Here is a 13,201-nt window from a genome sequence, read left to right as displayed (position 1 = left end):
ACTACAAAGGATGTGTTTTAATAAAAAAAAGAATATATACTAGCAAAATAAATCCAAATTCTAAATTTTAATTGATACAAAAAAATTGAAATAAAAAATTGATTATTTCTTACTAACTGAGGAACCGAATACGTAGGTTGCTGCCACAGTAACTGCCGAAATAGGAATTTATAGTAAAAAAATATTAAAGCAGAAAATATGAAGCAGAACACAAAGTCTTAGCCATATATGTTTACTGAAATCAATATTTATATTTATGCTTATTCTCCATAAGACTAACATTGAGTTTATCTCGGCAAGAAAACATACTCTAGTTATTACTTCCAATATATCTGAAACAAACTGACGTAGAACATAGACTCAAAATACTAAATTGTTAGTTTTTTGTGCTCAATATAATGGTTAAATATAAATTAAAATTATAATGAACGTTGTACAGAATATTTGGAAAACTTATATTTGAGGTAAAATAACAACTAAAATGCTCCTTACTAGATGTCCCTTGATGTTTTATAAAATGTTAACTAAAAAGTAAATGAGTGTTTGCCTAAAGAAAGAACAGACACCTGAGTTGTATGCATTCTAGAATAGTTTTAAGGTTATAAACTGTCTCTTACATAATTTATAATTTTACTCTGTTACAATCTAAGAGTTCACACGTTGGACGATGATTTGTATCGAATAACTCTGTTGGCGATGAAAATTAAAAACCTTAGTTGTCTGAAAACCTTCCTTTGAACTTGAAGTTTTGGCAATGACAATGGCAACATAGTTCAATTACAACACCTGTGTTAGTCTGGAGAAAGGGATAGTCTGTCTAGGATAGTTTTCGTATTTAAATGAATAGTGAAGTCAGTTTATAAGCGATAACTTAGGCTGAATGCATTTGATCGGAATGAGTCAAAAAATCTAGACGCATTGAATTGTTTCAAACCCGTTATTAGGCTGAAGATGACTTAAGTCCTGGAACAGCCAATGTAAGCTTAGCACCCACTTACATCACGAAAGAACACATGGTTTGAGGGTAAGTCAGAGGAGTCAGTCCCTCGTGACTTCGCATTGTTTGCTGCCGAAGTACCACATTATAGTCAGTCCCATTCAATTTAAATCAAATTATATTCCTCCAGAAATGTACTTTCAGATTTATGTTAAAGCATAACAAAGCTAAGACTGTCTGTACTCCGCATCAAAGACCTAAAGGTCTAACCAATGGCGCCTCAACGCCTGTGACTCAGTCCACAAATGAGAGCAGATTACAATTCTGCGCCTACTCGGTTGTGACGAATCCGAAGGTAGTTTCAACGGGATGTTTATTCGGTTCCTGGCAATTTATAAAATAGGCCGGAGGATGATGGGACGCTGTGCGCGCGGCGGCCCGGAACAACGTTGCGTTGGATTGAAGGGTGTGGCAAAATACGGGCTTCCGGCACTGTGATGTTCAATTGTGCGTTCGTAGCGTGATTGCTACACGAGCGACGAGCGACGAGCGAGTCCTACTCAGTCCTGGACCTAGCTCTAGCAGCTTGCGGATTGTAGAAAAGAAATACTTAGTGCATAAAAAACCTTCAAAAACTTTGTATGAAGCTGACAATCATTACAAATGGAGGTATGATTTTGAAACTGTACAGTATGTGGTAACCACTTGAATCAAAAGCATTTGCAACGCATTTTGGCCACTTAGCAGTCGGAGGAGTGAGGATATTGGGAGAGAGCAGATTGTGTAGAACTATGCAATTCGTTTGCTTATCAATACAGATGTCTTAGCCATATATACTGGGTTTGAATAGTAATTTTGACCCAAGGATCTTTTGTAAAAGTTTTTCAGCACGATTGTATTTTGTACTCTGCCGTTTTTTTTAATCAACTATTTTTTAAAGGATCGCACCGACTAACACGGTAAAATATTTAACGAATAATCTTCTATAAAAGTGGAGTTCCATCTAATATACGAGATTTAATATAATGTTTCAAATTATATTCGAAAATTACCGGATATCTGATTACTTTGGTGCTCCTCTACAGATTCAAATATTGCAGCTTCAATCTTGAGACGAATCTGGACCAGTTGATATTTGACATTTGGGCGGCAACTGTGTTTGCTAACAATGTTTGGAATATTTTTCATGAACATGACGTTGAAAAATATCACAGACATTAACAAATAAAAATATGATTAAAAAAAAATCATAATCCGGCCTTATATAGAGTAGTTTTAACGAGGATTTCACTTAGTTTAAAAATTCTATGCTGTAGAGTTTGCCTTGTTTTCCAAATCTAAACGGAAAATATGGACTTATATGAGAGGTTTGATAAATTTGCATTTTCCATAAGCGACTGAAATATCTTTTCAATTTTCACATAAATACGGTGTTTTCAAATGCTTGGCAGCAAGACAATAGAGCCTGCTGATTGAGAAATTGAGTTGGCTAACCCTCAATAACTAGATAGTTTTAATGCATAATATATCCGTAATCACAATAAACATTACCGAAATAAAACACTTGCTAGCACGAATAAAAATTATACAGGGTGGTCATACATTATTGGATACATTTTAAGATTGAATAAATAAATAACCAAGCAGCTTAGAAACATGGTAATTATTTCATGAAATAGCAAATTTAAAGCAGTTTTATCCAGTAACTGCCAAAAATAATTATAAAAAGTTCAGTAAATATAAAAGTAGCCTAATTTTAAAAAGTCTGTAAAAATCACCCATACTGTTATTTGTAAGTTAAGTTTTCTTCTGAGGTGAGAACCTTTTTAGACAATAAGTTAAACACTTCCCGTTCGTTGAATCTGCCCGTACCACCATCTTATAGAATCGTTCTTGGAGAATTACGGCCATACTCTTAAACGGAGCTTTCTTCGAACAGTTAGGCCTATTACAGATCTGCTTACATGAAACCAAAGAACACAATTTGCTTTTTCTTGCACAGTAGTCATTTTGATCCTGAGGTTAGTTTAATGTTTGATTCGTCAAATGTCATACTCAGCTGGTGTCCATTGTTGGCCAGCTGACAATGTCACAACACAAGTCAACGGAGAAAATATAACATACAATCACATTTCAGGTGATTTTTACAGAATGTTTATAACCATTTTTTTATAATTACTGACATCTTTATAATTGTTTTGCAGTTACTGTATAAAACTGCTTTAATTTGCATAATGAAACAATTCCCACGTTACCAAGTTGTTTGGTTATTTAGTTATTACATCTTAAAATGTGTCCAATAATATAATTTATTAGACATTTATAATACTAGATAGTTGTAATAAAAACTTAGAGATTGAAATTAAATCAATATAGATAGTCATTGTCTTTTTAAAACTTGTATGTTTTAGGGTAAAGATGTGTCCATAATCAGGTAACTTAAGCAATATAGACAATTAATAGCAATTGATAACTCAGTGGTTGAAATCACTGCTTCGGGCGTTGATTATTACACTTTCAAAAAAAAACCTATTGGTATTGCAAATCTGTATTTTTGTTTTAAACAAAACTAAAAAAAATACTGATTGCTAAAATCGCGTTGGCAACGCTAAGTTTGCCAAATTGCAATGAATCATAGTTTACTGAAATCTCGAAAAAACGATAACAGTCGCATGCTTTCGCGGAATTTTTAACATCGGATTGAGAGGTAAATTATCAACAAAAAATCGTTGACACAACATCAATTACACCACCCAGTGTAAGAGCATACTGTATACTGTATAAGAGTATACGGTTTTAGCTTAACGCCATAAACATATTGAGTTTTGACCACTCTAATCATGCTCAGATGTTCTTTTATGAATAACAGGTTTCTGTATGATCAATAGTGTAACAATTTAGAACTTTTCAAGCGCGCCAAAAGGTTTTAGCTTAACGCTATAAACATATTGAGTTTTGACCACTCTAATCATGCTCACATGTTCTTTTATGAATAACAGTTTTCCGTATGATCAATAGTGTAACAATTTAGAACTTTTTAAGCACGCCAAAAGGTTTTAAATCAATTTTCTTTGTCTAATGACCATGGTATAAATTATGCTCTTGGAAGATTTTACCCTGCATCAAAACTTGTGGTTCTGAGTGGCACTGAAAGTTTTGTCACAATTATGACAAAGATAATTGAACAAAGTGTGGTTACATCCTCAAACAAAAATTATACTGGTTCCGGACTACGATCTTACCACAGTATCTATGAGATTAGATATGTGAAATTTGTATAAAATACCACATATTGTTGGGTTGAAATCTAAATTATCATATACCGATATTTACTATTTTACGTTTTAAAAAATACCGAACCTATATGACGGTTACCTTTTACCAAACCTCTTCCACCAAAAAAAAACACACACACACAGATATTTTATACATATAGTTAATAACAACTTGGTAGTAAAAAATCTATATGGAACTCGATAACATACAGTATTTACGGTGGAGTCGGTCCTATAACTCTAAATTGAGATGAATAACTAATTATTTTAAACGAGTAAATAAGAAAAGTTTTGTTCTGGTACCAATTCTTATTTATTTAATAGTACAGTACCTGTAAAATCTTGCAAAACGGTAGGGTTACTTTGTAAGTCTACATCGAAAGACATGTTAATGTAAACTGAATGACAACTGTTTGATGTATGTTGATGCAATGTAACCAGATTGGCATATAACACAATAGCTGTTATAATTTGTATAATTTGCTGTTTGTTTATTGTGGTCTACTTTAAGGTTTGGAATTTTCTCATAGAAGATGTTGAGCAAAGTTAATATAATTTGAGCACAAGTAAGGTTTGACATAACTGTCTGTTTCAGGTGTGGCAAGACATAGAGAACGTGATCATGGGGAGTGACAGTGGTGGTGGTGGTGAGGAGGTGGACCCTGAGTCAGAGGTGGTACAGATGCAACATTGTGAGACCTCCAGCAACGGCTACGACGCGGACCCGTGGCCTCCGACCTCCTATGCGGATCTGAACCGACCGTTCGTCACCCCCATGTTCTATCCCAAGGAGGACGGGGACAGGATAAAAGTCGAGGACCAATGTCCGACAGAAACCACTTACTCTAGACAACCCATGGTCGGCAGTTACCTTCCCTTGCCCTCAGGGTCGCATGTGTTCCCTACGCCTACTCATCATCCTCACTACCCGTATAATCAAGCGCCCTTCGTATCTCCGGGTCCTAGATGTGTAGTTCCTCTGAGTCAGATCTCTCCGCCCGATACTCCGGAGACGTTTCGTACCCACACTGTCCATCAGTACGGCCACGGACTAGGAGCGGAGGACCATCCCTCACACCACTTTATGCTCATCACACCGCCGTCGTCTCCACACGTGTCGACACTCCACGGACCCCCGGACCTACGACACAGGCACCCCGGACACACGTTCCACCCCGGACCTCACACTCTGCCCGTGCTGCCCGCGCCGGCCGCCGTCAAGTCTCTCGTCAACAAGACTCGTCGTCGTCAGAACTGGACCAGGAGGAAGGTGATCGTCCACACGTGCTCTCACTCCGGCTGCGGCAAGACCTATACCAAATCCTCCCACTTGAAGGCTCATCTCCGCACCCACACGGGCGAGAAGCCGTACCAATGTCAGTGGAAGGGCTGCGGCTGGAAGTTCGCGCGGTCCGACGAGCTCACTCGACATTACAGGAAACACACGGGAGATCGTCCTTTCCAGTGCAGACTCTGCGATAGAGCGTTTTCGCGCTCCGACCATCTCTCGCTGCACATGAAGCGGCATATCAATATTTAGGGGTAATTGTTAATGTTGGTATGTAGAGAAAAACTAAATATCGTTGAAATTTCCATATTTAGTGATCCAATGTTACAATTGTTGTAATTGAAACGTACGTTAATCAAACAATCTCACATTACGACATACAATAAGATAAACAATCTAGACCGTTAAGACATATTGTTCCTACATTATTTGTAAACTATTTGTTATTGTTTGCTGCTGCTCAAGTAGCTTTCGGTCTCAGTCTAAACAATCCTAATTGATGGGATCGAATTAAGTATTTGCGGCCGAAACCCTATGGTATTTATTTGAAATGCCCGTTTGATATCATATTGATTACACTAATTATTGGCAGCTTGCATGGTTTAGGTTAGGATTTCGATTTCCGAGAAAGCAATGGTTCCACTAAAAAGGCGAAAGCAGTATTCAAATCAACTGCGGGCTAAGTTCACTTAACCTTCAGAGTTTCTTTTGTACGTAAATCCTCGATATGCATCTACGTTACTTTTTCGTATCCTGATAGCTATACTTTTCTCAACATAAAAGTTACCATCTTCCCGAGATTTGTCACTAATCTGCCTTTATTAGAATGCATTGTAAGTACAATAATGCCGTATCGAAGCCTCAATTTTGTACACAGAAAGCATTTGTCCAATCAGTCATATGATCGAATACGGTGGAGTGAGACAATTATGCCAAAACAAAAAAAATTAAACTTATATTGTAGTCTATGTCAGTGAGAGTTACCATATTATTGATAGCTCGTATATTCGTATTTTTATACTTGCAAATAAATTGATGTATTTGATTTGACCAACCGAATAAATGGATGTATTCAGATCCCCATTAGATAAATGCCATATTACATCAAAACAAAAAGTAAAGTATAAGTTCATATTATGAGAGCCACGCCGTACCGCACCGAAAGACTACATCAGTTTGTGTGTAGTTGTAGGCCTATAAGTTACAATGTTTCTTTATGCGAATACTAATTATTCTCCTTCTAGTCCACCCTTAGCCGCAGTTATCGGAGCTCGGTGCTCGGTGTATAACAGCCCATACATTTTATACTCTTGAACCCTTCCTTCCCCGTATGTTTGTTCCAATGTTTCAAATAAGGGGTTTTCCACATTGAGTTACTGAATTTATCAATACTCATATCTTGTAGTTTTTACCTCCATTCACCATACCTGGACATGTACTACGTAGGTTCACCAATCTCCAAGACATATTGATTCCATCTTCATCGCGTCTTTTCAAGAGTGCAGTCTGGTGCATTGCAGTATATATTTGAATAAAAAATTTATAATTCTATTTCTTCGCAGAAAGGGTCCTAGAAAACCAAGTATTGTCGTTAACTTCGTCTGGGCTTGTGCAAATAAAACGGGATGGTCCAGGTTTTCCTATTTCTTCTACAATATTATGAACATCTCGTTCTCCCTTTCAGTGAAAATTATTCAAAAGGCTTAGTTGTACGATAATAGTTTCATATTTTATCTTTATATTGTACTTGTATAATTTATTGATGAGTGAAAATGTTTGATATTGTGAAATGCGTGTTGAAAACCCCAAAAACCTTTGAATATGGTGGGGAACAGCGTTTATAAAATTCCCTAGGCAAAGAAACGAAAATTTGGATTTAAAATATTAAAATACGATCGTAAGGTAATAAATACCCATTCACAAAATTAACTAATAATGTCATCAATATTTACACTTACAAATAATCACACCATAATTACTACCAAACCAGACCCAACCAGATAATTCTCTGATTTTTTATTGAACTAAATTATGTTGCGAAAATTCAGTGCCGTTTAAAGATCAAACTTAAACTAGCTTCAACATTTTATTTTAATATAACTTCCATAAAATAATGCTTTGAGATAAGTGTCTCTAGTTTTTAATACAATTAGTAAGCGTGAAAACTCGAGTTTCTTAAATAACAGGATCTTAGCTTGCGACCTCTTCTCTTTGGTCATTAATCCTAACTTAACCAACTTCAGTATTAGTGAACATAGTGGTTTACGATAAAAACATAATTATTAAATTAAAACATTTGAATCTAAGTGAGTTCCACTTTGTGTTCTGATGGTGCAGACGTGTTCTAGACGCGATACTGCCAGTTCCAGCACAATGACGGAGGCTGTAGGCTTCGCCTGGGACAGACAATGGGCCGCGGAGGAGTAAGGAGTGCCTACTCGTTGTTTGTGCCGTTGCATTTCTCCATACAATGCCTCAAAACCAACATCTCCTCTAATCGTCGTACCTCTCTCTCAAATCAAATTATAAAACTGGGTTGCGGAGTGTGTATACGCGAGAAAACTCGTAGACACATTTGTTTGAGTAGGAGACTCTCATCTAGGGTTGTGTAAACTCAAACGAACTTAGTACGTAAAATGAATAGTCCAATCACTGCAATATATTTTACGCCATACTACACTGTTTTAACGAACTTCCCACGCAAGTATTTAGTCCAGAAAACAGCTGTTTGCCGCCAGCTTAATCAAATGGGGTTTCATTGCGTACTACTGTTATGCAATGAGTTTTACCGGACACCAATCAGCTGATTATACTGTATTTGGGTGGCAATGAGTGGTTTGGTTGGAGACAATAGTATATTACGTTACTAGTCCTGAAAATAAATGTTTACCGGACGAGTGTGGTCGTTCCCGTGCGAGACGAAGTCGAGTACGGGATTACCATACGAGTCCGGTACACACATTTTGGACGAGTTTCGTACGATAGTTTACGCCATACTACTTAATTCGTACAAATCCTTATATATTTCCACTAACTAAAGGACTGTTTTTAGCGAATTTCCCATATAGGGAATAAGCTATTACCGTAGGTCTCATGGTAAGACCTAGACCCGGGACCGATTTACTTTTTCATTTTGAGGTCCCCAGAGGCCAAAAACACCATCCGTTCAAATTCATATATATATATATATTTATATATATATATATTTATATATATATATATTTATATATATATATATATATATATTTATATATGTGTCCGTTAGCGCGATAACTCGAGCAAAATTGATCCGATTTTGATGAAATTTGGTACAAACGTGTAAACCTACATTTATTCGAACGAGTTCGCGAACCAGCATAATCGGACCATGGGATCAGGGGTTTATGGGGGGTTTTATGGGGTAAAAATGGGTTTTTCTCATTTTTGACCCTAAAAACTTAAAATTTCTAAATTTCTCTCTAGACCATTTTGAAGAGCTTAAAAAAACAAATAATTTAGTATATTGAAGTATTTTTGAATGTTCATTGACTACGGAGAAAATTTAAAAAATTGTAAATTTAAAATTCCCATGTTATTCTTATGGAGAATAAATAAACTGTTCTAGTTTGCTTGTTTATGGATATATTTTAATCAAATTTGGCAATTTGGTTTATTTCATACTAAGCTATCAATATTTCAATTGAAAAAACACATCTCAACATCTTCCCCGTAGCAGCAAACCTAACTACTCACTAAAATTAATGTTATTTAAATAGGAAATAAATCTGAAAATTTATAGGGAATATTTTAGTAGAAATCAAGCCGGGTAAATGGAAATTCGCTTAGGATGCAGGTTTGCTGCGACGGGGGTATATTGTTTATAACCAATGATTGCCACGCAAATACAGTATAATCAGCTGATTGGTGTCCGGTAAAACTCATTGCAGAACAGTATTACGCAATGAAACCCCATTTGAATAAGCTGGCGGCAAACAGCTGTTTTCTGGACTAAATCCTTGCGTGGGAAGTTCGTCAAAATAATGAAGTGTGGCGTAAAAACATAACCTCGCTTAGAGGTTATGACTAGTGATTTTTAGAGTGATTTGTAGAGATTTAGTAGTATGGCGTAAACTATCGTACGTAACTCGTCCAAAATGTGTTTACCGGACTCGTATGGTAATCCCGTACTCGACTTCGTCTTGCACGGGAACGACCACACTCGTCCGGTAAACACTTATTTTCAGGACTAGTAACGTAATATACTATGTCGCCACACTGCTCTGTTTTAATGGACTTTCCACGCAAGGATTAGGTCCGGAAAACAGCTGTTTGCCACCTGCTTAGTAAAATGAGATTTTATTACGTAACTTACTACTGTATCGTAATGACCGAACACCAGCTGATTAATTATTGTATTATTGGTCATTAAAAACCTTTATAAGGATTAAGTACACCGTGTCCCAAGATGGATGAAATCTTTAGCTTATACGTATCACCAAGGGTCGTAGAAAAGTCAACTATTGCTGGTTTTAAAGCTGGTCCTTTAAGGTTTTTTAGTACCCTTCCAAAAATCAGCCATTCCATAGTTTGTAGAGAAGAAATTTATGGTGTGATTTTTGTTTGTTTGGGAGATTGTGAAAGATCAAGTGTATCACTCGCCGATTTCAAACCTGGATGAACTAAAAACAAAGATGAAACAAAGAGATGTCTTTAAAATATATATAAAATATATATACAGGGTGTCCAGCTTTGACTAGGACAAACTTTACCAGATTATTCGGGTGGTCAAAACAGAAAAAAAATGCAATCCAACATGTGTCCTATCACAAACCGTTTCGCGTATGTCTGTCTGTGTGTGCTTTTTACAAAAAACATTCATAACTCCTTAACGGTTTCAGCTATATTATTTGATATTCAGCAAATATGTTTTTCGTTTTGCCCCTAGTATTTGTGTAAAATATGAATAAAAATGTTATAACCTTTTCAAAATTGCGGCTATTCTTGTTTTAAAAGCTTAATATCTTAAAAAATATCTTTAAATGGCAGTAAAGCTGGGTTTTCCTAGACGCGGAGTCGGCCAGCGGAGAGCGGACAACGGAGAGCGGAATTGAAATTAACATGGCATTCCGCTCCGCTGCTAGGAAAACAGTAACATTAAATTACCTAAGACCAGCTGAGTCCGCTCTCCGCGTTCCTCTCTCCGCTGGCCGACTACGCGCCTAGGAAAACCCGGCTTAAGTGGTTACAAACGAACACGTAACCTCTCAGAGAAGTTATCAGTAGTGATTGTTAAGTCATTAAGTTCGTAGGAACATATTACTGATTTTGACAGTGTTCTATTTTTAGGGAAAATGGCGAAAAATATCGTTCGTCACTCGTCCAAAACGTGATACCGGACTCGTATGGTAATCCCGCAATCGACTTTGTCTCGCGCGGGAACGGCCACACTCGTCCGGTGAACACATAGTTTCGGACTAATAACGTCCCGGCCCATACTATTCTTTGGTTCTCCAAATACTGTGTTTATTTTTTAAGATTTCTACTTAGCTTAAACTCTTTTCCTTGGCTCTATTCCTAATCCGTACATCTTTGGCTAAATTAGACCACTTCATTTATCTTCCTTTGAACTGCCACTCGATTTGGAGCCAACTGTCCATGTGGCGGAAGAGCCCGGTGATTACCATAGCAAACGTACGAGAGCCATAAAAACGGTTAAAGGGAGCAAATGGGACGTAACGGGCCCTAACTCAGCGACCTGGCACCGTGAGACGTTAGAAGTAGTTAGGACACTGACGCAACAGGGACAATCGCTAGATGCAAATCAGAAAACTTAAAAATCATAAATAAGCCGTGAAAGATTGCCGCATCCGGAGCAAAGCGAGTTGACATTCCTAGGCGGAAACGGCAGATTGTATGGTAATAATCGTGTCCACGGATGTACGGATCACCCGGTCGGAACCACAGTTTACACGCGGCGCCGAGCATCGAGCATTCAACATATAACGTTAGCATAGCGCAGCAGTGAGCATCGAGCATTCAACATATAACGTTAGCATAGCGCAGCAGTGAGCATCGAGCATTCAACATATAACGTTAGCATAGCGCAGCAGTGAGCATCGAGCACCCAACATCCACAGATTGACAGATGTGAACAACATTGAGATGTGCGACGACATGTGGGGTTTGCGCAACGTGCAGCGCCGAGCACAGATATCCATCATCTAAAGTGAACATAGCACGATCCCGAAATGAAATGTAAAACCAATCAATGTGTACTGCGCTTACCTAAATAACTGTAGCACAGCTTTGCAAACGAATTGCGAATGGACAAGAGAACCAAACAGCTTGCAGATCCTCAAAGCTAGTGTTAACAGTAGTCAACACTTATACTGTACTTTGTTCAGTGTCCATCTCTTTCCGATGATTATAGAGTAGCTATTTCTATTTTTATTCATAACAAAACTCATAATGAAATAGTTTCTTGGCCACATGCGGATATGTTCCATCTTTTAGAATAAATTATTATATTTTACAAAGATTAAATATTCGGTACAACAATGCCGTGTGTGATGAATCGGTCACCTTGTTCGTTTGAACATGTAGTTTCAGGTATTTATTTTCGTATAAACAAACATTGCTTTTTAAATAAAACCAACATGGTGAGAAAATTATAATGTTTTCAGTATTTCCGTTCTATGATTTACATGTAAAATTTTAACTACGTTAAAAAACCTTCCCCATTTAGATAAAGATGTATGCAATGTAGAATTTGATACGTTTCAACACTGTCTTACTCTCGATGTCTTGTATACCAGAACCCGGTGGTCAGGTAAATTTTAACTAATTTTTAAATTTAGTGTTGACTGGTTGGTGTGAAATACGTAAAGGGATGATTAACACTACAATGTATATCGTCTTAACAACGGGCCCTCTCACGAGTTGTTCTGCCGTATAACAAATATGAACAAATTCACCCAGTACAGTTGTTTTCACAAATTTCTTATCAATTCTGTATAAACGTACTTACGAGCCCTTTTAATCCAACACGAATATTATTTTGAGGGACAAAAACATACGCATACAAATTCTCAAGTCTGTTTTCTTGGATGCTTTTGATTGTCGTGTTAAGGTTCCTTCAATCCAAACCCTAAACTATAAGCTGCAAAATACTCAATCAATTATAATTTACCCGTTAAGTTCATTGTTCACCTTATAAGCAGCGCGTTTGCAGGGTAAAAATATGGTGATTTGGTATGAAAACAGTTCCCAAAACCTGTTTGAATTGTATTTTACATTTTATTTGCTAACTTTAAATGTTGACAAGTAACATGTTTCTAAAATATAGCATATTTTTAGTAGGTAGGTAGGTAAATGATTAGTCAAAAGAGGCTTTACAAAGTGATTATTTATATGAGACAGAATCACAAAACATTCATTTCCAGTTACAAAATTGAGAACTCAAAGCGAATCTGAACCATTGCATTATACTTTGGAATGGGTCGAGAATTTGTAAAGGTTTAACACGCATAACGCAAAACTAAATTAATTCATTTTCGTTCTCTAGTATAACAAAGTGTATGGTCAAATCCATTAGCACGGAAAAACAGCAATAATAGACCTTTCCCTAGCTTAGTATTTTATCAAAATGATAAGAATACCGTTGTCCTCAGATATGGAGAAATCGACAACAATTACTCCTCTAAGGCTGCATGACTTATCTTC

The 13,201-nt window shown here is 36.8% G+C and overlaps 1 protein-coding gene across 1 annotated transcript; it reads left to right on the top strand.

Annotated features, from left to right (window-relative positions):
• The first annotated feature begins 1,600 nt into the window (after window positions 1–1,600).
• LOC129006008 (Krueppel-like factor 4) lies at window positions 1,601–5,982 on the top strand. Its single transcript, XM_054435096.1, has 2 exons — window positions 1,601–1,606; window positions 4,808–5,982. The coding sequence occupies exons 1-2, from the start codon at window positions 1,601–1,603 to the stop codon at window positions 5,750–5,752; spliced, it is 951 nt and encodes a 316-aa protein (XP_054291071.1). The 3' UTR covers window positions 5,753–5,982.
• The last annotated feature ends 7,219 nt before the right edge of the window (window positions 5,983–13,201 follow it).

This window comes from Macrosteles quadrilineatus, unplaced genomic scaffold (assembly GCF_028750875.1).
Source record: "Macrosteles quadrilineatus isolate MER2022 unplaced genomic scaffold, UCM_ALF_1.0 Scaffold_54__1_contigs__length_841927, whole genome shotgun sequence".
NCBI classification, from domain to species: domain Eukaryota; kingdom Metazoa; phylum Arthropoda; class Insecta; order Hemiptera; family Cicadellidae; genus Macrosteles; species Macrosteles quadrilineatus.
This window is presented reverse-complemented; position numbering and strand designations above follow the sequence as displayed.